The 26,701-nt window shown below is 39.1% G+C and overlaps 2 protein-coding genes across 4 annotated transcripts in view; one reads left to right on the top strand and one right to left on the bottom strand.

The window, feature by feature from the left end:
• Positions 1-3,602, top strand: part of CFAP92 (cilia and flagella associated protein 92 (putative)) — a 59,670-nt gene extending 56,068 nt beyond the window's left edge. Inside the window, exons 20-21 of one of the 3 annotated variants that reach the window (XM_087954831.1) lie at positions 779-889; positions 3,047-3,602. In XM_087954831.1, the coding sequence (XP_087810957.1) occupies positions 779-873 (95 nt within the window). In that variant the 3' untranslated portion in view covers positions 874-889; positions 3,047-3,602. Of the gene's footprint in view, positions 1-778; positions 890-1,076; positions 1,696-3,046 lie in introns of those variants that run through there. The other 2 variants (XM_087954832.1, XM_087954833.1) reach the window with 2 other exon arrangements.
• On the bottom strand, positions 523-25,205 carry ACAD9 (acyl-CoA dehydrogenase family member 9). Its single transcript, XM_087954834.1, has 18 exons — positions 25,011-25,205; positions 20,063-20,156; positions 19,114-19,215; positions 17,678-17,784; positions 16,997-17,097; positions 12,938-13,016; positions 12,374-12,548; positions 11,332-11,405; positions 11,067-11,142; positions 9,992-10,062; positions 9,615-9,734; positions 8,336-8,464; positions 8,057-8,136; positions 6,756-6,876; positions 5,019-5,096; positions 3,712-3,840; positions 2,793-2,865; positions 523-792 (listed from the first exon to the last, which is right to left on the bottom strand). The coding sequence occupies exons 1-18, from the start codon at positions 25,134-25,136 to the stop codon at positions 692-694; spliced, it is 1,836 nt and encodes a 611-aa protein (XP_087810960.1). The 5' UTR covers positions 25,137-25,205; the 3' UTR covers positions 523-691.
• Positions 25,206-26,701: the final 1,496 nt, after the last annotated feature.

The following is a 26,701-nucleotide window of genomic DNA, read 5'->3' as shown; positions in this document are numbered from 1 at the left end:
CCATAGCAATAGCAATAGAAATCTAGACAGTCCCTATTGCATTGGTGGGCTGTGCCTCATTAAATGTTAAACCTCATTTGATCATAACTTGTGAGTTCCTGTTGGTTTCAACAAGCAAAGTCAATGATGAAGCCAGCAGAAAATCACAAGTCCCAGAAGGCTTGCAAACAGATTGGTGGACAGTTAAGTGGCCTATATAGTGCTGTGTGAATAAGGCTGGAAGGGGGGGAGGGAGGAAGGGCGGGAGAGAGAGAGAGAGAGAGAGAGAGAGAAATATATGAATAAATATGTGCATGCATGGACATCTGTGTAACATCTGCACACGCGCGTGCAGACACACACACACACTATGTATTTGTTCCAAATTTTTTCCATAAAGAAAAACATTGGGAATCTATATTTTTAGTATCATACAGTGACCATAGACTGTACTTTCTAATGCTGAGGGGGGAAGGAGAGAAGAGAGGAAGGGATGGATGGATGATAGAGAGATTGATAGTTTATCATCAACTGGAAGCAGGCTTATGTAATTTATTACTTTATTTGTATTTTATAAAATTGCACTGTAAAATATGAAACCGTGTATGTTATTAGTTATGCATTTTGCCTCACATCAAAGAATATACCCGAGGATCCAGTTGGAATACATTCAGTTACTATGTTCTCTGGCTCTAGTAATATTTTTCAGCTTTCAGAAAGTCCTATCTAGGGGGTGCGAACAAATATAAGATCTTTTTTCCAGCACCTGATTTGCCACTTTTTTAATGTCCTCATCCAGGTTTTCAGGAGAATCTAGAGATAATGGAAACAAAAGCAATTGATCCTTTAAAGACACATCTAAATGAGAAACGAGACAAGCTACTGAGCGGCTAGCAACAAGTGCATGCAGGTAATCCTCAACTTATGACCACAATCGAGCTCAAAATTTATGTTTCTAAAGTGAAAAATTCGTTAAGCGAGTCTTGCCCCATTTTTCGACTTTCCTTGCCACATTTGTTAAGTGAATTGCTGCAGTTTTTAAATTAGTAACACGGATGTTAAGTGAATCTGGTTTTCCCATTAACTTTGCTTGTCAGGAGGTTGCAGAAGGGGATTCACATGACCTTGAGACACTGCATCATAAATGTGAGTCAGTGGTCAAGCCTCCAAATGTAAATCATGGGGATGCTGCAACGATCCTAAGTGAGAAAAATGGTGATCATTCGTTTTCAGTGCCGTTGTAACTTCGACTGGTCACTAAGTGAACCTGTTGTAAGTCGAGGACTACCTGTATTCTTCATTACGTGGAAGAATGAAAAACCTGCTTTGCTCGAACTTAAGATATATTAACGGCATGTTTTAGAAAGGGCGGCAGTAGTACTATTTCAGCTTTAGCGGGTTGGCTTTAACAAGTATTTACTATTCTGTTGACACCTTAGAGGGGTGACAATTTTATTGATGTATTTGATCAATTTAGATGAGTTACATACATGACTCTGGGAAGCTTACAAGTTAAAAACACACAAACTCAAGCCCCCCCTCCAAATCATAACAAAAAGCTTTAAAATATTGAAACAAGAATTGTTAAAAAAACATGGTCTGTATCATAAACACAAAGATTAGTCGCAAAGTTACTTTTCCATTAACTCATAAGTGCAAACGGTTGCTATATAAGACAGTTGCTAAACAAAGAATACCCATATAACCTTTTAGCAGGCTCCACACAACTACTGCCAACTCCCCAGGAGATGGTAATTATGGGCCCTTCCGGAAGGCCAATTGTGACTTCAGGGGAGAAAACGTTTCAGCGAGGGGGTGCCATGGCAGAACAGGGTCTCCTCCTGAGTCCCATCAGTTGACATTCCTTAGTGGATTGGACCCAATAACTTGCCCCTGCTGCTAGACTTGATGGGATGGGTAGATGCAACTGGAGAAAGGCAGTCCCTCAAATAACCCAGGCCCCTATGCCTTTAAGGGGTGATTATCAAACACCTTGAATTGAACCTGGAAAGCATACTGCTAATCAACGCAGCTTGGAGAGCAAAAGTGAAAACATGCTCTGATGTAGGTGCCCACATCACTGCTTTTTGCACAAGCTGAACCTTCTGGGGCAGCCCCATATACAGAAGTTTTCAGTAATCTATGCAGGAGCTGACCATATGAGCGATTGTAGAGCTTCCTGATGAAGAATTGGCTCAACTGGTACACAACCTGAAGTTGCTCAAAGGGTCTCCTAGGACTGCTAGCATCTCATTGAGCAGGAGTTGTGAGTCCATAAGGATCCCCAGATTATGCCCAGGGTCAGTGCCACCCATCTAGAACCAAAGACAGTAAGTTCCCAAATACTGATGGTCCCAAAATCACAAACCACATAATTTTGTCAGACCATTTTGTCAGAACTGGCCAATCTAGGCGCAGAAGCAGAGCAAAATCGGATCTGGCTAGTAATTGGATTGAAGATTTTCAAAGGGTATCAACAGGCCAAATCCAGAAGCTCCCCCCCCAACCCAGTGGTGGGATTCAAATAATTTAACAACTGGTTCTCTGCCCTAATTATTTCTTCCAACAACCAGTTTGTCAAACTGCTCAGAAACCGGTTCTCCCAAAGTGGTGCAAACTGGCTGAATCCCACCACTGTGCCCCCCTCCCCCCCAAAAAATAAATCAGTAAAGACAATAATAAGCCATCTTCACAGCAATGGCAACAAAATGTCATGTCCATGAAATCACCAGGAATAAAATTTTAGTTGAAGGATTTTTAAAGATACTTTGTTACAGCTGAAGTAGCAATACTGAATTCAATTGTACACTTACCTTTTTGTAATGATACCATTGTGTAATTATTCTCAAAACAAGCTTCAGTGCAGAAAATATTTGCAAGCAGCACCTAGAAATCAGTTATTAGCAGTTTGAATGCTGTTCCTAAGTGTACTTCAAGAATTTTAATATAATCATCAACTCCTGATATACATGGTTTGGACACAAAATCAGCTTATTGCACTCTCGCTACACCGTATATCTGCTTAGCAATAGAAACTGACTTTCTCTCTCTTCCCCCTCCCTCTCAGCTTCACGTTGCTTGTTACCTCACGGCTGACTAACTCCATGACTGAAGCTTGAAAGATTAATAGAAGAGTTTTTATATTAGTTGCCTGTACAATAATCTAACAATAAATTCAAATCTTCTGAAGAAATTCTTTAATTTTTTTACACTTTGTTCAATGTTTGGTTTTGTAATCTGACAATCAGTCTGAAACATTGGTTTTTGTCCTTTTAAGACATACAGATTTCAGTATCTAAATTCTAGAGGAAGAATAATTATTTTGCTAATTCATTGTTACAAGCCTTTTGTGGATCATATACTAGTGAAGGCAGGATAATCAAATATAACACGGTAAGCAGTAGTCATTTCTGTTCATCTCCAACATCTACTTGCAAACTTTGTACATGGGGTTCCATTTAGCTTTTTGTAATCATAAGAAAATTACCATGGATATGCCAAATTATTTCAAAATTATGCTAATGCACTGGAGAATCAAAGCAAGAATCTGATCTTTTTTACAAAATCATCTTGTCACAGAAATGACAAGATAATTCATTTTTTATTTTTATTTAATGCTGCAACTGGACATAACTTTGTTCTCAACTTAAAAATAAAAATAATTTGAATTTCCTCGTGCCTGTTTTATTATGTCATTCAAGTTCATCACATTAAGATGCAAAACAAACTCACCTCATGATCATGATTGTTCAAACCAATGCACATAGATCGGGTAGCCCTGGATATGACTGCAGTCATTGCATATAAATTAATGACAATGTTTGCCACTTTTTTAAGAATCATCTGCTCATCCACAATAGTCTAGTATTAAAGAAAACAGTAATTAAGAATCACTAGCTATCATGAATTGTAATGCTTATAAACAAATACAGTAATCATCAAATTGCCATACTGATACATGGTTAGTGAAAAATGTCTTTAGGCAGATTATGGAAAACAACTGATTTGTGTAGGTTCTAAGGAAGTGTTTTAGTGGAAGGAAACTTCAGACATGTAATTTGCCTAGATTAGTAGAATGTGACAAGAAAATACCGTGTTTCTCCAACAATACGGCCTCCACCAATAGGAAGGCCCAGCATGATTTCTAGGCATGAGGTGAAATTAAGCCCCACCCCCAAAATTTAGGCCTATTAAAACCATGCGTTTCTCCGCCATTTCTCACATTGTTCATTAGAACTACACTAGGTGAAGAGAACTGGGGGGGATGGGGAGAAAACTTGCCTTTAGGAGTGCCCTGCAGGTAGCCTAGGCTAGAATACCCTGATAGCCGATAGAAGCTCCCTGAAGGCAGAGTCCCCAGCCGCTTCAGGGCATGGCATGGCTGCCCGTGTCCCCTTGCCTTTAGGCAGTCTCTTTCGGGCGATGGAAGCTCCCCAAGTGCAGTCAAACAGCCACTTCGATCGGCCAGTAGAAGCGGCCCCGGGGCGAGCGCACACACACACTCCCCTCGCCGCGAGGCCGTTTCTATCGGCAGACGAAAGCTCCCTTGAAGGCAGAGTCCCCAGCCACTTTGGGGCATGGCAAGGCTGCCCATGTCCCCTCTTTCGGGCGATGGAAACTCCCGAAGTGCAGTCACCAGCCACTTCGATCGGCCGGTAGAAGCAGCCTCGCGGCGAGGGGTGTGTGTATGCGCTCGCCCCGAGGCCGCTTCTACCAGCTGATCGAAGTGGCTGGTGACTGCACTTGGGGAGCTTCCATCGCCTGAAAAAACCTGCCTAAAAGTTGAGGGGACACGGACAGCCACGCCTCACCCCGAAGCGGCTGGGGACTCTGCCTTTGGGGAGCTTTCATCGGCCAATAGAAGCAGCCTCGCGGCGAGGTACGTGCATATGGGCCACTCTAGGTGGGGGAGGAAATTAAGTCACCCCCGAAAAGACAGCCTAGCTGTTTTTTCGGGGGTCAAAAAAAAATAAATAAGGCCCGGCCTTATTTTGTGAGAAACACGGTAGTGAGAAGACAAATAGATAAGTCATGTTTACCTTGCCAAACCTCACTAGTAAATTTTCAACTGTGTTTCCAAACTCAAAGACGTTTTGCTCAAGTTTCTCAACACTTTCCTGCAAAGAAAAAAAATCTAGACACTATATTTTCATCTCAAGTTGAGACATGGACATCAAGTGCATATTTACATGACCTAAGTGTATTATGCACACAATGTAGATGGCTATTCAAAATCAATATAGCAAGAAAAGAACTGATCTTTTGTTGGTTTGTTGATTTATTGATTTTAATACAAGCATGCTTTTTATTAAAAAGAGAGGGTAGGTGGTCAGATGGTCAGAAGGAGAAACATGTTAAATGTGTTAAAGAAGCCAAAGCAGAGTTAATGCTTTGACATGGTTTTTGCAATTAGATTATCTTTTAAATTTCAAAGTTTTTCTTTTTGATAGTTCTTTTCATTCTATTAGCAACCCAGAAAATATATTTGCTTTCTTAAATGCATGTAGGTTGAAGAACTCATGGGGGTCAGTGAAAATGACCTCGCTTAGCCAGTAACTTTTATCAGCTTTACACCTGCAGCCAGTTAAAATACATATTTCAAATAATTGCGCCTTATTCCATAAAAGGGTCATTTAGCTCTTTTCATACATCAAGTTTCATGTCTTCATTATTAAACATAAATATGATACTGATACCAAGCAAGGAATGTGACACATGACTGAAGCATTATAAGGCAGTTTAGTAAAGGAGTGCAACTGCAATCTGGTTTGTATTTATAATAACTGATACAGGATTTGGTAACTACTAATAATTGCATAGATTTAACAATTTCTCAGTGAAACAATGAGTATCTAAACTTACACAAAAATTCCAATGTAAACACCAAATTACTTTTATCTCATTTATATAATTTAAAATGTGAATAGCAAGGGTAAAAAGTTAATTATGTGAAAAAAAGGTTTCATTGATAGCAGCAAGAATTAAGCATACAAAAATTATCATGGGAAAAATACACTGAAGCTGGAAATTAGCTAAGTCAATTCAGTAAAAATAGCTAGACAAAAATATATCTTCTTAAGGGGGCTATTTATGTGGACAGTTCCAGGTTCTCCAGGCAAGTTTTCCAAGATGCAGGAAAGCTACTGGCAGCCAATTGGATGGGTGTACTTAACTGAATCAATGACATATCAAGAGTACCATGCAAACCCAGCAGTCAGCCATTTCCAGATTAAGATCCTAGCTAAACTAACCCCAAAGTACTCGTGTTTCATGGTAATGTGACTCCAGGTAGCCAGGCTCAAAAATCACAAGAATAATCACAACTATTATTATGTTTCCTAGATTGATTAATTCCCTCCCTCCCCACTAAAAATAACCCACCATCACCAGAAGCTGCAAGGGATCATTTATAAAAAAAAGCCAAAAGGACTATTCCCCCCCCACCCCCACCCTTTAAGAAGGAACAACAGCAGCTAGACTGCATAGAAGGGCATTGTCACCAATAAAGGACTAAATGGGCCAACAGACAAAATGATTTTTTTCAATCATAGCAAATTTAAGATGTGTGGGCTTCAATTCTAAAAGCATTCCCCAGCTATCATGCAGCTGGAGAATTTTGGAAATTGAGATCCTTACATCTTAAAATTGCCAAGGTTGGAAAATACTAGTCTAAACTATGTAAAAAACCAAACGTATTTTTGTTTTCTAAATAATAAATGGAAGAATTTGGTATTGCACTAAAAAGCCTGGAGGACTATAATAGGTATATCACTTACTTTGAGACTGGGATGAACTACTCCCCCTTGTCCAATTACTCCTATACTCGGAGGCTTGCTGCCAAACAGCCTGCCTAAAACTAGATTCCACATCACTTTTACGTTTCTTTTCTTGAATTCTCTGCAGAAGAATAATTGTATTAATTTAAATGGGGTGCCCGCGCAATACAGTGCATAACTGTCCTTTGCTTTTCCTTCACCTAAATATTCATTTTATTCGATATTTGTTTTCCCCTGCTTTTCATTCCTCCAAAACTGCTGGAGCTTCAGTTCACCGGGGAAGAGGGAAGGCAGGGAGCCCCCTAGTCAGCTCAGGAGCAGCAATGTGACTGCAAAGGGAAAAAGAAAAAGACTCCTACTTTTTTTTTGGGAGGTGGGGGAGGATGGGGGACGGGACGTAAAGTGCATCTTAAACTTCTACAAAACCTAAAGCAGCCCAAATGCAGTGAATTAAAAGAGGTCAGATTGTCTTGGCTGCTGTCAAGTGTCAGTTGTTTCTGAGCTGGGCTTTGTATATGCCTGAATTTATTTTAATCCTACAAACTACCTACCAAATCGATTTGGCCGCCCCTCTTACATACAGTCTGTTATTTTGGGTGGCTTACAATAAGAAGAAAACAGAAGTAAAACTCATCTGCTCATATTTTGTGATCTGGCAAGCAAAGTCAATGGGAAAGCCAGATTCAGTTAACAACTGGCAGAAAACATAAAAACAGGGCAAAACTCATTTAACAACTGTCCTTGCTTAGCAATGGAAATTTGGGGCTCAATGCTCTAATTCAAGGACTACCTATATAGGTAAAAATTCTGACATATCATAGCTACAGTGGTATCAGCAGAAACTCTGAATTCTCACCTGCAGAATCATTATCATATAAGCTACCTCGAGTTTCCTTGATTACATATTCTTTCTACTGAATTGATGCCAATTCACAGCATCAATAGTTAAATGACCAATATTACAAACACCTTTTGTAGTTTTAATCAAATTACAATAGGCTTAACTTTAAAAGGAGAATATCTGTAGCACAGGGTTGAAATGAGGGGTCCTTGGTGTTCTCTGAGCCTGGCTGTTGCAGATGTTTCCTTATCCAAACTAGGTAACACCATCTGATCTAATAAGACTTACTTTAAAATTATCCTTCCAGAATAATACAAATGGAGCATTATTAAAATTATTCATTAATGAAAGAAAAAAAGCCTGAAGCATCCTTTTCCTTCAGTGCTGTTCCTACTGACCAATTTTCAATCTACGTCCAGTATTAATTCATTTAATATGATTATTTCAAAAAATTACATACTTTATTCTTTCAGTTAAGATTTTGCCTGCATACTGTATGCCGGTCAAAGCAATATACATCCTCAAAACCTCATTTGTTCCCTGAAACAGAAAAAGAAATATTTGAGCAATTTAAATTTGTATTAAAGTTAATACACTTTAATTTTATTAAAGTGATATTTCTGTCAACGGCTTGTAAAGATACATTAAAATCTTGTTCAAAGATTAAAAGTGCCTTACTGTTAATAAGACCATAGAACAGTTGTTACTATTTATTTTTTCTGAAGGCGTTCATATTTACCTCAAAAATCATAAGTATCCTACTATCCCGGAGATAGCGCTCATATGGATAGTCTTTTATATAGCCAAGGCCTCCAAGAATTTGCAGTGCTTCACTCACACAAACCCAAGCACCTTCTGAACTGAACACCTGCCCATAATCGTAGGGGAAAAAATGTTATTCTTATATTAGTTTTTTTTTAAACTTAGAAATATAAGAAGCACTTAGTTTAAGTTACTATTAAATTTGTCATGCTAGTGGGATAAAGATGGCAAACTATATTTGGAATTATGAAAAACAGCATGGGTTTTTTAAGTGGGGATAGATTTAGTAATAATTGCTGAACCCTACAGAATATGAAGATGAGCTATTAATTTATAAGAACAATTTTGTCTCTCACAAGTGTTCATAATAAAAATACACTCATTTTAGATTTATGAACTAAGCAAACACGATATGCTACTGAGTTATATGTGCCTATGGAATATATTGATTTTAAAAAATTATTTTTATTTTGCTTTCATCTGCTGAGTCGTGGTGGCACAGTAGTTAGAATGCAGTATTGCAGGTTAACTTTGCCCACTGCGAAGTGTTTGATCCTGACCAGCTCAGAGTTGACTCAGCCTTCCAAAGTCAATAAAATGAAGACCCAGGCTATTGGGAACAATATGCTGACTGTCACTTAAGCACTATGAAGCGGTATATGAGTCTAAGTGCTATTGCTATTTAAGATATTTATACTGCTAGAAATTCTAGAATTATCCAAATCTGATATAACCATCTTTTAGTGCCATTTTAAAAGCAATATTCTGAGAACCAGAGTCAGTTCTCAACATTCTTATAGAATGAACGTTCTCTACATACCATTCACATATACCAGAACATGAATAAAGCCAAACTAGTGGACACATAAAGATATTCAAAGTCCTCCCCAACTGAATTTGAGTGAGTTTACATTAATTTGTGAAATACATTTCATTGATAATTTCTACAATCCTACCTGCATTTGGAAATCTTTCTAAAACAGATGACTCATTGGGGTTTATGGTCAACTTGTGAAGTAGGCAAATCTTAGTTCCTGGCATTCTATTGTTTCTATTTCAGTTAGATGTACAAAGTCTTACAGATGAGCAGTCACCAAAAGAGAACTGAATTACAAGGGCTATCATTTAAGCAGCCAAACAAAAGTATTTAACTGGAATAGTGGTAAACAATGAAAGGGTGAAAATATATCACAGATTTCTTGTATTTGAACATTAGGAGAAATATTTCTAGCCTTACCCCAGTCAATAAAGCTTACTTTAACAATGGCAGCTTCAACCGAGCAATCTGGGATTCCTGGCCTGTCCATCATTCCTGCAGTGAGATAGGCCATGCTTTCCATTACATAAGCTTGCCTAGCCATAAGGGCAAATTTCTCCTGAAAGATTCATTTTAAAAATATCCATTATATTTAAATATTCTGCATAAATTAAAAATAACATTAGAATTTCTTCTCAGTTTCAAGAAATCATGATTTAATACAATATTCTTATACACTTGAAATAATTCATTTTATTTACAATATTACCAATAAAGTCATATGTTTTAAACCAGTACTGTCACAATTTAATATTGCTCAAAGCAGGTTAAATTTCCTTAGCATTTCTCAAATAAATTAAACAATTTCTTATTCACCTGAATTAATCCAAATTCACTCAGCTTCTTATTGAATTGTTTTCTTGTACAAGCATACTCTGCAGTCATTTCTTGAAAAAGTGAGAAAAGGAGGCAATTGAATAAGCCTAAGTATTAGTACTGAGTCTGAAAAGCAACATATGGTTTAAATGTGTCAATAAAAACAATTTAGAATTAAGGTAACAAATGAAACTGACTCATGGACAATACTAACACTGAAATCCCAATGTAACTTTTGCATCAGTTTGTGGCACCGTCAATGCAGTGTCAATTGTTTTTATATTTACACATTTATATTGAGATCACTGATAGTAGTTGCATAATTTCACTGATGTGAAATATGATTACCATATTTCAAAATATTGTCTTAATGACCATGTAAAATTTATTTCAAATACAAAAAAGAACGGTATGAACTTCAGGATATTTAAAGGCAAAGGTCATTTTAAACATTCATATTTATCTCAGTTAAAAGGTTTTCAATGGCTTGCACATGTTTTCCTTCCAAACAGTTGTATGACATAAGTAAACAAAGAACACTCTTTTTGAGCCCAGGACACATATAATTTGTTTTTAAATATAATGTGTGCTCTGTAACAAAAACACCTGCCTAATCATCATAGGCAAATAATTTCCAGAATATTGAATAAAAAGCTGGTAATTGTTCCAAATCCCTAAATGGTAGGTATTTAGGAGTCACTGTAGCACAACACAAACTTGTTTCCTCCACCAAGCTTTGTGATTTTCATTAAAAATTATACGTACAAACAGTATGTATCAGGGCATTCTGAGAAACTTTAGACAGTGTCTCTAAATCACAAACTTCCTTAGAATATCACCTCAACGCCACAGGGTCTACATAGCCTACAAAAATATCACAAACTTCTCAACATTATAACTTGCTGCACTAATGTATAAAAATCTTGACTGAGATCAAAACAAAGATCATGTAGGATGTAATTCCTAAATAAAACACTATGTCAAAGAGATTCAGTAACCCAAACTAATATAAGTATATATCTTTGCACAAAAGGTTCTAAGGCAAGAACTTGGCAATCCAGAAGCTTAGCCTTACCAATCAGTTTCTTAAGTATTCCGGCAGAAGCACTGCCCATGCTAAATCTTCCACTGTTTAGAATATTCATAGCAACCTGAAATACAGATAGGTAAGAAAAATGCATATATAGTTTTTCTCTCATAGTTCACTTTTATTCAAAACCAAGACTCAGTGTTATTCATTTAGCTGGAATTTTGGAGAATTGATCATGCGATTAAGGGCAATTTGAAATTCATTCTCTAAATGTCACAATGAAGCATATGGCATTATCTCTACATCTTACCTTAAACCCTCCTCCAACTTCTCCAATAACATTGTCTATAGGAATTTTTGTATTTTCAAAGTGAACTTCACAAGCTGCAAGATTAAAAAATATTCAACATTTTGCAATATCCTTGAACAAAGAAAACACTCACAATTAAAAATCAAGAAGATTTCAAGACTGGGAGTGAGGCCCAAGACTAAATTGGAGCTCACCATTCTAATTTCCAACTCTTCCCATTCCCCAATTTAGACATAGCCTGTGGTTGTTGCCAGCAGGACGATGTTACATTTGAAAATTCCAATTGGATGCGGGTTTTCAATGAGGTGAATACCAGATATAAAAAGACTGAGATAATGACAAGAGGTATAATTCTATGACTCCAGATGCTGTGTACTGTGTTCAGGGCTAATTCCTTTATCAAAATGTGCTATTTAAAGAACTAGAATGTAATATTTTGGATTACATTACATATGAATTAACATAGATGCTATGAAAAAAGATGACCCCTGTTCTAGACTCTTATATAATAATAAACTAATATAAAGTGTGCTAAGAGCTGGTATGAAATTTTACATTAAAATTTTACATAAACATTATTTGTGTGGAATGATTGGTACAAAAAAGGCCATTTCCTACCATATGCTTACTCTAGGTAGTAGGTAGTAGGTACAAGTTGTAAATTACATTGAGTTTCTGATACAATATTGTTTTCAGCAGGACAAAGATCACAAAAGGACATTAAAATGTGGCATATGAAACCCCACCATCTACCTGCCACTAACTTCAGTAATGAAGGATGCAGCTTACAGAAGAAGTTAGTGGGGTTTTACTTGGAAAATCATAAACTATTCTAAATGCAGATATGAAGTAAAAAATGGTGAATGTGATCATGGAACTAAAAATTTTCAGAAAATGCATATAAATACTTTTTTGCCAATTAAAAAAAATCTGTCCCACACATTTTAGAAAAAGTTGTTGACAAAAACACTGGAATTGCTTTTAAGGTTTAGTAAACAATTTGCACTTGTAAATTCCACAATAATGTGAATATACTTCTTACTGTTAGATCCACGTATCCCCAGTTTATCCTCTGCTTTTCCACTAGTGATTCCACCAAAAGCTCTTTCTACAATAAAAGCAGTAATTTTGTCTTTGAATACACCATCTTCATCAACAACCTCAGTTCTTGCAAACACAGTAAAGATATCTGCAATACCACCATTGGATATCCATATCTGCAATTGAAAGAAAAGAACATATTTTATGTTCCATTCAGAAGAAACATGAAAATTACTTCAGTAAATATGTATGAACTGATAGGCAGATGTTGTATCTTTAGTATTCATCCATAGCATGTTTTCTGAAATAATCTCCTACCGGTGAATACAGATCTGACAAGCTGGATTTAACACTGGGAAATAAATCCTTTTAAAACACTAAATGGCTAGAAAGTTCATACAAAAGAAAAGCACTTTTGGGTACACTTGCTTTCTTATTAGGTTATTTTAGTGTTTGTGCAGCTCACTCTTTTTGTAAAAAGGCTGATCTCATCCAGCCAGCTTTCTCTTTAGAAATGTAAATCGCATTGGTTAAATTGACATTGACAAAGTAGCCCATTCTGTACCTTTGAACCATTTAATAGGTAATGCTTTCCATCTTCACTCAAAGTGCCTCTGGTCTGAATGGATGCGGCATCACTACCACTGTAATACAGGTAAATCAGGAAAATGGGATTTGGTAGCTGAATTGAACTACTGAAGTCAAAATCCTTTCTCGCTTAGGAGAAATCTAAATCTGAAAAGGCTAGGTATTATGCTTCCAAACACTTAAAATAATTCCTTAAAATGGTTCTTAAATTGCTCCTTGGAGTAACAACAAATGGGAACCTAGTGTCTGCTTAAAGCAGTGTACACCCAATAGAAAGACAGCTAAACAAATCTGTTATAGAAAGATGGCCACTGTCAGATACTCTCACGCAGCATAAGTGGCAACAGCTTCTCCACTTTGCTTGAAGTTTCCATCCACAGAAGAAAACTAGCCAGCTTTGCTCCCTGGAATTTGTGTCAGGACTTCATAACCCACATGAGGGGGTTTCTCAGAATGGGACAGGGTGGCTTGCAGTCATTGCAACTTCACTATGTCTTGCTCTGAGTGAGGGCTTGTAATTTGGGCTTGTAATTCCTTTGTGACTGTCCTGGCCATTTGCAAACAAAAAACAAAAAAAAACAGCTTACAAACTCTGGATCATCTATCACAGAGGTCTCCAAACTTGGCAACTTTAAGACTTGTGGACTTCAATTCCCAGAATTCTCCAGCCAGCATTGCATAGCTGGCTGAAGAATTCTGGGAGTTGAAATCCATAAGTCTTAAAGTTGCCAAGTTTGGGGACCTCTGATCTATCAGCTAGCTGTGGAGAAACTGACACAGGGAAGAGACCATTAGCTCCTCTTGAGTAGAAGCAAAGCGGCAACATTTCTCCTGTCTCCCTTTCAGCCTCTTGCTTTTATCATTCAATAGCAGGGAGCTTCCATTTTGCCTCAACCTCACGGTTCAAGCAGAGTCTGCTTCCCAAACTTGTCTATTCTTCCCCCACACCCCTTTCAAACTAAGTATAAGTCAGCCTTCCCATTTTAAAGGCACAATAATTGTGTGCATGCCCTCTTGCTTCTCTCTCAAATGCTTGTAATATTGGAGCAATTCCAGTAAGAAAAATGTAATTACCGTATATACTCGAGTATAAGTCGACCCGAATATAAGCCGAGGCACCTAATTTTACACAAAAAAACTGGGAAACCTCATTGACTCGAGTATAAGCCGAGGGTGGGAAATGCAGCAGCTACTGGTACATTTCAAAAATAAAAATAATTAATTTGGGAAACGATCTCACTATCATGAAAGGTTTAATTGATTCACTAACCCAAAAGAAGAAGATGATGATGACAGCGGGAGGCAGGAGTCACTCTCTTCCTCTCCCTCGGAGGCCCCCTGAGTCAGGAGTCGCTATCGCCGGCACGGCCCCAGTCCCGCTTTGCCTTTCCCTTCCCGAGGCGGCGGGACTGAGGCCGCGCTGGCGGCAGCGACTCCCAACAGTCCCAGCCGGGAAGGGAAAGGCAAAAGCGCTTTGCCTTTCCCTTCCCGAGGCGGCGGGACTGGGGCCGTGCCGGTGGCAGCGACTCCCAACAGCCCCAGCCGGGAAGGGAAAGGCAAAAAGCGCTTTGCCTTTCCCTTCCCGAGGCGGCGGACTGGGGCCGCTCCGGCGGCAGCGACTCCCAACAGCCCCAGCCGGGAAGGGAAAGGCAAAAAGCGCTTTGCCTTTCCCTTCCCGAGGCGGCGGGACTGGGGCCGCGCCGGCGGCAGCGACTCCCAACAGCCCCAGCCGGGAAGGGAAAGGCAAAAAGCGCTTTGCCTTTCCTTCCCGAGCGGCGGGACTGGGGCCGCTCCGGCGGCAGCGACTCCCAACAGCCCCAGCCGGGAAGGGAAAGGCAAAAGCGCTTGCCTTTCCCTTCCCGAGGCGGCGGGACTGGGGCCGCTTCCGGTGGCGGGACTTGGGCAGCGCACTCCCAACAGCCCCAGCCGGGAAGGGAAAGGCAAAAAGCGCTTTGCCTTTCCCTTCCCGAGGTGGAGGGACTGGGCCGCCCGGCGGCAGCGACTCCACACCATTTTTTTTCAGAGGGAATCTGACTCGAGTATAAGCCGAGGGGATTTTTTCAGCACAAAAATGGGCTGAAAAACTCGCTTATACTCGAGTACCGATTTGCCGGCGTATAAGACGACTTTTTGCCCTGAAAAACATGCCTCCAAGTGGGGGGTCGTCTTATACGCCGGGAGGACTCCGACTCCACTTCGAGCTTGAGTTGCAGCCGGGAGGGAGGCTGGGGGAGCGGTGTGTGTGTGTGTGTGTGTGTGTGTGTGTGTGTGTGTGTGTGTGTGGCGGGTGTCACTCGCCACGCGCTGCGCAACCTTTCCCCCTCTTCCTTCCTTAGCGGTGTGGGGAGGAGAGGATTCAAGATCCTCACGTGCGGCGATTTTACTTTTCTTTTTCTTTTTTTTTTTTGCACGCAGGTTTTGCATGCGGGCGGCTGTAGGTTAAGGATGGGGAGCCCCGGGTGGGTTATCAGGTTTTACGGTGCTTCCAACATGTGCGAACGGTGGGAGAGCGGAGAAGAGGCGAGCGGCGCCCGCTGTGTGAAATCCTGCCGTCAAAGCAACACTGGGGAGGCAGGGTATAAATTTACCAGGTTAATGTAGCAAAGGTGATTAATGCCCAGAACATTGTTTGCGGGTATTGGGGTGTGTGTGTGTGTGTGTGGTGGTGGTGGTGAGGAGAGGTTGTCCTTTGAATGCGGAAAAGTAGGTGTGACCTTGTGTAGGAAAATAAAGAGATCCTTTTAGCGTGTTTGGCTTCTTTGCCTCCCCTCGTTCGTTTTTGACGTGGAGATAATGGCCTTTGGGCAGGAGGGGAAGAAAACGGTAGCTGGATCATTTCAAATTTCACTTACTCTCCTGCCTCACTTCAATATGTCTGAGCGACTCCAGATACTGGAAGACTTTTGAATGAAAGTGTTACCTCCATTTTTTTTTTAAAGAGGGCCACTTGGGGAAAAAAAAAAGATTCTAAGGAATTCCTTGTTTCTTGATTAAAGAGAAGGCATTGAATATACTGTTCCTTGGCAGCCTTTTCAGTGTCCGGTTTTGGTGTGTGTGTGTGTGTGAGAGAGAGAGAGAGAGAGATCAGCTGTATTGAGAAGAGAACGTTTCCTGTGTTCTCATTTTATTTACAACATATTTTACGCTTAATGGTAAGCAATGAAAAATATTTTTAAAACTCATTTCTAAACTCCATAGCTATTTGCATATTCTTGGTTCAAAATTGGATTAGCTCATTTCAAAATTGTCCAAAGCAGAAAAGTGCGTCAAAAAAAAGAAGTGCAAAAGTGGAAGGTGTGTGGAAGAGGGGGTAGTCTTATACGGCGAGTATATAACAAACTCTATATTTTGAGTGGAAATGTTGGGGGTCGTCTTATACGCCCAGTCGCCTTATACGCCGCAAATACGGTATATAGGGTACATATGCAGACATGGTTCATTCCGATTCAAAGAACAGATTAAAAACACAGGAAGAATTACAGGTAGTCCTCCACTTCCACTGTGACGGTTTAAGGTTACAACGGCACTGAAAAATGTGACTTACTATATTTCCCTGAAAATAAGTTTCCCCAGTCTTATTTTCTTTTAGGCCCTGAAATAAGTACTAGGGCTCATTTTCGGGAAGTGTCTTATTTTATTTTGGTGCCACTGCCCGAGGTGGAAGGTGGGGGTGGAGCTTCCCGACGCGCATACTGGCTTACCTCAGGGCCTAGGTGGCTGCACACCCTGACAACTGCTTCACAGAGGCAGCACCAGCAGGCAATTTAAGCAAGAGCCCACATGGCGCCAGCCCACCGCTTCTGGTGCCAGCGCGGCAGGACACCTGCCAGGCCATCCAAGCCCCGACAACTGCCTTGCCTCACAGCAGCGGCTCACTTCTTGCCACACTGGCATGTCGCTCAGCCTTCAGCGCTGCGCCAGTGCCAGAAAAGTGGGCCGCTGCGGCCAGTTCTTGATTGCAACCCTTTCTCACCAGGGTTCAATTTCATGTGTAAATAAATGTAGTCTTTTAATGAGTTTATTAAAAAAATGCTACCTTCCTGGTTCGGTGAGGCAAAATGCTGCAATGTGCTCCCCAGAGGCCAGTTTAGGTAGATACTTTTTCTTCTGTTCCTCAGTACCTGCAATCAGGAGCCCCTGCCAATAGCAAACAAACAAACCAGTCAGACAGGGAAGCATTTTTGAATTATAGGTATTGAGATCATAGGAACGAACTATTCCCAAGAGCCCTGTCATTCCAGGAAGTGATATTTCGAGTGTCATGGCTTCATGCATAGCAAGTTTTCCTAAACTAGCACACCTGTTTCCAGAAATCATGAAATGAAAGGGGCATTGACGTGAGGACCATTTTAGTCAGGTAATGAAAGCAACTGTATGAAGAACTAACATAAATTCTTCAGAAAACTTTTGAGAAGTTTTAAAATTTAGTATGTTAGTACATACTAAAATTTAAAACTTCTCAAAAGTTAAATGAAGCTAAAAGCTAAATTGAATTATGTCCATGCTGCTTTTGTTTTGGCCTAGTAATTATTTACACAAATTCTTCTCAATATTTTTAAAAATGGAATATATATGCGTCTGTCTGTCTTTGTTTCTCTGTGTGTGTATAGTGTATGTAACATATGTATATTACCTTTTATCTTCTCCAGATTTGAAACATTGACTCTTACAACATTAGATAAACAAAAATCAATACATTAATAAAGGAAAAAACTACCTTTAGCCCTATAGCCTGATGAGCTGCCAAAGTTACGGCAATGGATGCATCTTGAGAAGTTATTTCTCCTAGACGGGCATACATTGTATTTGAAAGACCAAGGCCACCTGAAAAAAATGTGGTCAAACAAAAGAAATTTGTCTACAACACAAAAATTAAATAAAATTGCTTTGTGATTTTTAAAAATCTTTTAAATCAATTGAGATATTTTTTCTTATAAAATACCCTGTGTTTATAAAAGTAAAGAAAAAAAGCATTGAGCCTGTTTGGGATTGCCTTCTATACAGTGTTTCAGTTGCAGGTATACCTTTGGTGTCTGCACCTGTCTGCAGCTCTTTAAATCTTTTCTTGAGATTAGTTGGAATGCTGACAATTGACAGGAAAAATATATATATCATATATACTTGTGAATAAGCAAACATTTTAGTTACAACCCTTCCCTACCACATATACACACATAATTGTGCTTGGCTTATCTCCAGATAGGCTAACTCATGAGTGTATACTGCAATATTCTTTTAAAGTACCCTTCTGTCTGTATTTCTGTCTGTCTCTGTCTCATGGATAATCTATTGATTACCTACAAGTAAGCCAATGGTAGAAATTTTAAAAAATTGGGTTGTCCACAGGTGGCATATTTTTATGGTATTTTGGTTACAAATTTGAAGATCGGTTTATCCATAGGTGGCCTTATATGCAAGTATATATGGTACTTATTTGAAAAATTTGCAGAAAAGTTCTAGTCTTCATGTCCCAACAAACTCCAAAGCACTGTTCTGCAACTGTATCTTACACAAAGCTCAATCTTATTTCTTAAGCACCTAAACAGAAATATAGCCAACTTTCTGTCAAGACTTGTTTTCCATAAAATATTATTTTAAATCTGTTTTCATTTTGTTTCACCAATATAAAACAATTCTACATAGGTTTTTGTTTTTCACACATCTGCCATGAAGACTCCAGAGCTTTATTCTATAATCGTGCTTTCATTACCAGCTATGAAATAGGATTACTGTATCCATCAATCATTTGTAAGTCTGTCTAGGCAAGAGATGGAAGGATGTGGAACATCTTATGATTGCATATGCTAATTTATGTAAAAATGTATTAAGCGGTTTCCTGAAAGAATCATGCTCTTTTGAACAATGCTATTAGTAATAATAACTATAAGTGAAAATTTCAATTTTACTAGCCCCAGACTACTACAGAGAAACATCACTACTATATCAACTCAAACACAGATAGAAATTTTAAATCTAAAAGGAAACAAGATGAGTTTCAATTCCCAAGTCTTGGAAGTAAATAATTAAAAATACATACAGGAGGAAACTAAAATTAAAAAAATAAAAACTATGCAAATATGTGTAAGTAAATGTGTAAATGATCAATGTATTTATTGCTTTCAAAAGAGGAAAAAAACATTCATTTTCACTCACCATATTCCTCTGGTATCTGTATGCCAAAAAGGCCCAGGCTCTTCAGCCCATTAAGAGTTTCTTGTGGAATTTTAGCATCTTGATCAATTTTCTTAGAATCCACTAATGAACATGAGAAAACTATAGTAACTGATCGATAATTAGATAACTCAACATTTAAGATTATTTTAGCAAACAATCACACAACAGAAGTAAGCTTGTTTATTCTATTCTAGTGACTTATACTTATTTACTTATGAAGTTAGCAAAGGATTTATGTCAGGCCTGTATATTATATGGCCCCTGGGCCACAGCTGTCCCTTTGGCTATCTCTGTTTGGATCACATGAGGTTAATTGGAAATTAGAAATCAAATGTAAATAAGATGTAATATGTATTCTTACAGGTAGCAGATAACGAAAGCCACATAATTTACTACTTTTTATAAAGTGATAACAACATTGAGAAGAATTAAACTCAGCTTATTGGTTTGGCTCTCCACAATAGTCCCAGTTTCTTACATGGGTCTTTGGGGAAATTAATTGCCCACCCCTGATTTATGTGAATATCCTTTCTTTTGTTTTAGCGTTATTTCTCCAGCTGCTCACAACCATTCTGGCTTCCACAGTCCAGCTAAATTTAGGAGAACATAAAGGAACTTTTTTCTTAGGTAGAAATAAACCTCAAAAATAAAAAAAAAATAAGTCCCAAAATGTCATCAGAAAACATTTGAAATAATTTTTAAACCCCCAGAGAATAAAGGAGGAAAAAAAGATAACTTTTTGAAAAAGTAGAAATGCAGATTCCAGCATAGCATTAATAAAACTTAGTATAATTCTTACTATTTTTTCACTTTTTGCTTAAAAATACAGAGAAGCAACCTTAAACATTTCCTTGTTAGTATCATATTTTAATTTTATTTTTGGCATGAAGAAAAAGATTTTAAAAAGCCCTGAGGAGGGTAAGTGTACCTTCTTCCTGGAAGAATTTTTCCACTGGTGCTACGAAGTCATTGATTTCTTGCAATTCTTCATTACTAATTTCAGGATAAGGAAAAACTTCCTTCTGAAATGACAGATTTTAATGATTTTTTTTTGTAAAAAAAAAGTTGTTTATGGTATTCAAAGAAATGGGCAAGTGATTGAGTTCGGTTTTCTGCAAGTCAGCTGATGGCACAGGATTCTTTGGCATATTCCTCACGGCAGCCCTAAGCTTCTTTAGCCCCATGTGGGGTCAGATTTAAAGTATATCAGGTTAAAGAAATGTTGACTTTACTCTGAACCCCTACTCTGGCACAGCAATGAAGCAGAAGTCTGCCGCTGTGGGCATGGTGAAGAGAGGCTGGGTGTGAAATATCTTCTTTTGTGCCAGCTTTTGTGCAGAAAATCAATTTGTTGGAGAAGGCTTGGGCAAATGTGAATGGCTCAACTTGTGTAAATGGGTGCCTGAGATGGAAGCTTCAGCCTGCTTTCAAACTGGTCAAGTGACAGGTTGTTGGTGCAGAGGTGCTCAACTCTGGTAACTCCTCACACAGGTCTATTAGTCTCCTGACACAAACAACAGAAGACCAACCTGCCAGTCGACTGGCTTTCTGTAAGACTGAATAACCTCTATTCCCAAATAGCCCACTTGACAGTTTGATGGGAGAGGAAGCTGGATTAAAGCTCCCAGGAGTGCTGCAGTCTACCACGCACAAGCTGGCCTATCTTTGGATAGAGATATACTCGTATTACAAAAGATTTGTACACAGTTTTACTATTCTATAGTTTTACTATTCTGCTTGGGCTAGAAGGAGAAAGTAGCAGAACTCCTGTTAATTTCACCTCTGCTCCCAAATATCCAAAACTAGGTAAGTGTCAGAAAGACTTTGCCAGTGATTATAATGCCAGGAAATATCCTATAAAGCTTAGGAAATGGCATTGCTTCTCTGTCATGGAAATGAAACATGCAGATGAACCCTATGCCCCTGAAAGATTTTATTTACCGGATCTATACAGACGATTAATAATTTGGGTGATAAGTCAGAACCCCATAATATAGTTACTATATTATGTTTAAATGCCACCCCATTCCTCACAACCAGCACCAATTTCTGGAGATGGGATTCAAGGAATGGTAAAACCATGGAAAATCGGGAGCACCCACACAGAACTCAATTCTCCACACAATGATTCTACTGTCAGTATGAAAAGTTTCTGAAAGTTTCAAAAGAATTAACAAATATATACATTCAATATTCTTTTCCCAGTGAGGGTCATCCAACAGAGTGACCAAGATTGTTTTAGTGCCAAATCTAGGACAAAAGCCTTATTGAAACAAACCTTGAAAGCTACAAGCAAGATGGAACAGAACTGATCTATTCTTTCCTTCAGAAGGTATAGTCCTCAGTTATAACTACTGAGATCTGAATACAGTGATGATTCTTATTGGTGTCTGGTGTTTCTAAAATCTTTTTGAAAGGCTACATAATTGCTGAGACCGAGCTGGCCACCCTTTCCTTACTAATGTGATAAGATATGAAACAGAAAGACTGAGCAATATTTAAAAGTACTTTGTAGATCTTTGCCTCAAGAAGTGATTTTGTCTGGGCTTGAAAATTAAGCAGAGTCAGCTTTGCTTAGTATCTGAATAGAAGATTGCAGGGGAACACCAGGATTTTATACCATATTAGACTAGGAAGGCAAAAAATTGAAGGAAACATTGGCAAACATTTTGTACCATTCCAAGAAAATATGCTTAGAGTTTACCAAGTTCACTAAGCTTATATTTAGATTTTGGTATAGAAATATCCTTCCAGAAATATGTAATTGTCTTTTTTTTATAACAATTCAAACACCATATTTCTAAAGTTCTTCAAAAATCGAGAGCACCAATTTTTAGAAAATAGTTTGACAATACATTAATGTTTTGACCCTTAATTTCCCTCCAGGAGCCCAGTTCTCTACAGTAGTAATAGCTAACTCATAAAAATGTTACCAACAAAGGATAATATTTGTAGCCACCTACAAAATTACAAGCCAACTAAAGTCCTTCAAAACATCCTAAGTAAACTAAAAGTCCCAGCAGCCCCAGGAGAAAAAACAGGAGTCATTTACACCTATAGTGCAATGACTGCAACAGCCACTACTCAGAACAAACAAGCAGAAGACTGGCAGGACGCATCCAGGAACACTAACTTAGCAGACAGATGACACAATGAAAACTTTTTAATTTAACTACATATGAACTGATTTAACCATAGTTTCAATCGGGAAACTGTGACTATCCTAGACTAAGCCAAGTCCAAAAATGCTAGGCAATTTTTAGAAGCCTACCACTCTGACAAATTGACCATCAATAGACACATAGACATAAAGAACTATATGCTATGCTATGCAACTGACAGCAAACCCTACTCCCTATTAGCACTGATGATATTACCTAGTTTGTGCAATGAAATAAATGTCTGCAAGAAAATAATCAAGCTCAGAGAGCACCAAAGCCCCGTCATAAGAAAGTTAATTTGTGCACTAGGATTCCTTCAGATTTATTCATGTCATTCATAGAAAGTAGGACAATTAAAATTTTTAAACATTCATTGAGGGGGTACACAACTCTGGGGAGTTTACACCCTAAAAACAGGAGTAAACATAGGGGTCCTTGATATCCTTTTATCTGGATAATACAAATTGAAATGTTCTTATCCATCAGGTAGAATATTTTCTTAGGGATTGGCTGCTGAATGTTAAAGGATGTTGGAGTAGCAGGTCTGAGAATATTGCTAAAGCCTGGGTGTCCAGATTTCATAATAAACGCTGCTGCTCTGTGGCAAAATTGACACTTGCTCCATAATCTACAGCCCATTATTTTTCCAATTCACTTCCATCTTCCAAACTAGAATATAAGTCCATACTTTATCACCAAACGAATGGCAAACGTGCGCTGATGTATTCAGCAAAAAATATACACACAGTGAAAGATGTGAGTTCAGGTTCATATAACTGAACTGTCAATTGTGTAAACCTACCGTGTTTCTCATATAATAAGGCCGGGTCTTATTTTTTTTTGAGCCGAAAAAAATGGCTAGGCGCCGTTTTCGCGGGTGACTTAATTCCCCCTTGCATCTTTGGGTGGTGGGTGGCAACAGCTTGATGTTGACCTCGGCGTTGGTGGGGCACTTCGTATCGGGTCAACGCAGGCAGCACCATATCCGGGTGTGCCACAAAAGTACTTCCTAACGGCAAGCCCCCACCATTTCCCCATTTCGCATGTTTTAATATAGGCCTTAATTTGGGGAGAGGGGCTTAATTTCATTTCATGCCTATAAAACATGCTGGGACTTCCTATTGGGGGAGGCCGTATTGTTGGAGAAACAGGGTAGATTCACAGACCTCCCATTATCAAAATAGAATCTGGACTTTTTTATCATTTTTTTGATCAAATATTGACCAAATAATATCTGTTATTATTATTTTTTTACCAACTTTCCAGCAATTTTACATTACTCATAACTCATAACTGTAATAAGATTGCTTGGACTGTAAACAATTGTTTCCAATTTGTATAAAAACTCTGAATCTATGAGAGCTATGGAAGGCCTTGTATAGAGCTTGGGAGGTCTTTAGTTTGACTGATCCCCAACCTTTGGTGGACCGGGGGAGGGGGGAGAGAATGGTTCCATGTGAGTGGTGGCTAGTGCATGTGCACACGTGTAGTTTCATTTGTGCAAGGGACATCTGTGTGCACCTTCTGCTCATAGTTTCACACACATGTCCACCAACTGCTTGTACAAGTGGAGCTACACGCGTGCACGCTCACCACCGCTACTGCGGCCTAGTTCTAATAAAAAACCTCCCTTCCCAAATGTAGTTTCAGCTTATTCATTTCAAGTTTCTACCATCTCCAACATCTACAAGTTGGTTTCCTCATTGATTTTGCTTGCCAGGTTGCAAAAGCTGATCGCAAGACCCCACTGCAACCGTCGTAAGTGTGAGACAGCCAAACATCCAAATGTAAACCACATGACCATGGGGATGCTTAACCATCATAATGTGAGACAGCTGTCAAAGCCACTTGACCATGGGATGCTGCAATGGTCAGTGTGAAAATGGTCATTTACTTTTTTCATTAACTTTGAATGGTCACGAAGTGAACTGTTGTAAATCGAGGACTACCTGTGTACCTAGCTCCAGCCTAAAAGGTAGACAGTTTGAGATCCGAACTGAGATGAAACACAAAAGGCTTTTTTTTTCTAACTTGAGAATCCCAAAGGTGTTTTTTCAAGAGGCAACTGGACGTTTTTCTTTGAAGAAGTTTCGCTTCTCATCCAAGAAGCTTCCCCACCATCCAGTCAGAGCTGAAGAAGCTTCTTGGATGATAACAGATAACCAGAGTTGGAAGGGACCTTGTAGGTCATCTAGTCCAACCCCTCACCCAAGCGGGAGACCCTACACCATTTCTGACAAATGGCAGTCCAATCTCTTCTTGAAGGTCTCAAGTGATGGCGCTCCCATAACTTCCGAGGGCAAGCTGTTCCATTGGTTAATTGTTCTCACTGACAGAAAATTTCTCCTTATTTCCAGGTTAAATCTCTCCTTGTTCAGTTTCCATCCATTATTCCTTGTCTGTGCTTTAGAAAATAGATCGACGCCTTCCTCTCTGTGGCAGCCCCTCAAATATTGGAAGACTATGAGAAGCGAAACGTCTTCAGAGAAAAACCAGAAAGTCTAGTTGCCTCTTGAAAAAGCACCTTTGGGACAACCATGTCCTGGATGACCGAGAATCTCCATAGACATCTAGCTTGAGAACCACCACCCGCAGTGAAAAAGCAGATCCCTGCTTCGCCAACGGATTCCTGAACGGATGCTGGAAACCTGGGTCTTCCCTTGAATCCCAAGGTCCCCCAGCCCAGGGAAACCGCGAAGCTTTCGGCGGCCTCACCTCTTGGAAGTTCCCCATGAAAAGCTCCTTAACAAAAGCGGGCCGAGGGCAGCCGGTGCGAAACAGCCTGGCCCCGGGTGGGAGCGCCGTTCGCGCCGCTCGCAAAAGCAAAGCGAGCCCACTCATGTCTCCGGCAACTGCTTCCTTCTCTTCGCCCCGGCGCCGTGGAAACGACCGGCGCACGTTAATGACGCAATGTCGAATCGCCCGTTCCAAGGCAGCCCACGTTGCCGCAGCAGCACCTGGTGTCTAGCGCTGATGTGCGAAAGGTACCCGAACCTGTTTGGAAGGGAACCAGGGCAGATTCAGGCTTTGCGTGGAAAAGGAAACCTGGATTGGTTTTGACTTTTGCTGCAAAACCTTTTGCAAGGATCTCAGCGTCGTCTCTTTTTAGCTGTTAAGAGTCGTAGAACAGCTGTCTGTGGCATATTAGCAAGAGCACTTAGACTTGTATGCCACTTCACAGCGCTTTACAGCCACTCTCGAAGGCTAAGCGGTTTACAGAGTCAGCCCCCCCCACCCCCAACATCTGTTTCAGCCTGTCTCGAAGCATTTTGAATGTTGATCCCTCCCGGAACTGGGGATCGTGATGTTCTGTGTTTACTTTTGCACTAACGCCGACGCCTTTCTCGCGCCATTTGGTTTTACGTTTTCAGTAGCTCGTTTTGTGCTACTTTATTTCCCTTTTTATTTATGTGTTGTATTTCCTAATAGTAGATTTAAAACAACAACAAAGGAGAAGCCTGAGTGATTTTGCTTTTTTTCTAGAAAGAAAACAAGAAAGAAAGAAAGAAAGAAAAGGAAAGAAAGAAAGAAAGAAAGAAAGAAAGAAAGAAAGAAAGAACGGAAAGAAAGAAAAGCTTATAGTAAAAAGAGGTCTGCTTTGGACTTTTATCATTTGTTGAATCCTAAGTTTGTGTTTTTAGGAATGATTTCTGTCTAGTTGCTTGACTCCACTATAACTCCAGGCTCTTTATAGGTTTTTTAAAAACATGCATAAAGGAAATAAATAGTATAGCTGACCGGGAGACAGAATTGAAACCAAAAGGTTTAACCCATGATCTGGGAGAACAAGCAGGTATCTGACAGTTGTATTTAACATGAATTTGGGAGAGTAATTTTTAGCAGAAAAAGTGCAGAACGGAATAAGTTTTCTACTACAGCTTTCTGTTAACAAGTTTAGAATGAGATAATTGTTCTTCCTTCTATTACTGGAATATTTTGAAACTTAATTTTCTTATTTATCTATTTTGAGATTTATAAAGCAATATTTCTAAATTATCTATTGTTTGGTGATGCATCCTTTCAAATACTTTAACCTATTTCAATAACATTTATTACGAGCTTTCCATATATTCAAAACAACACAGAGAACTAAAATTAATTTTATTATTAAATGAAAAAGCTGTATCTCTTTCAATTTAATGCAATGCTTTGTGTAATAGTTACATCTTCACACTGTTCAATTAACAAATGTGATTTTTTTTCACCATTTAATAATAAATTCTTTGATAGACTAAAAATCACATCTTTGTTCTATTTTTTGGAGAGAGAACCAGAGTGCATATGATACAATTTCTTCATTTATTTCACAAAGTATGTCAACTCAAAATATTTCTATGGTCTTTTAGAGTTGCCAACAGAGTTGCCATTCAACGGTCTTAAATGTGAAAAATTGTCACTTTTTTCAT

The sequence above is a fragment of the Notechis scutatus genome, chromosome 2 (genome assembly GCF_049901735.1).
Source record: "Notechis scutatus isolate UNSWTSFEM ecotype Mainland chromosome 2, rNotScu1.2, whole genome shotgun sequence".
NCBI classification, from domain to species: Eukaryota; Metazoa; Chordata; class Lepidosauria; order Squamata; family Elapidae; genus Notechis; species Notechis scutatus.
The sequence above is the reverse complement of the archived record's forward strand: the minus strand, read 5'-3'. Positions and strand labels throughout refer to the sequence as shown.

Excerpts from the sequence above, each read along its gene's own strand:
- ACAD9 (XM_087954834.1), bottom strand. The coding sequence starts at position 25,136 with ATGAGTGGGCTCGCTTTGCTTTTGCGAGCGGCGCGAACGGCGCTCCCA. Across the intron at positions 17,098-17,677 it reads ATCAGGCTATAGGGCTAAAG|GGGCTCCTGATTGCAGGTAC; the intron begins GTAGTTTTTTCC and ends TGCTATTGGCAG. Across the intron at positions 11,143-11,331 it reads AAGTTGGAGGAGGGTTTAAG|GTTGCTATGAATATTCTAAA; the intron begins GTAAGATGTAGA and ends TCTGTATTTCAG.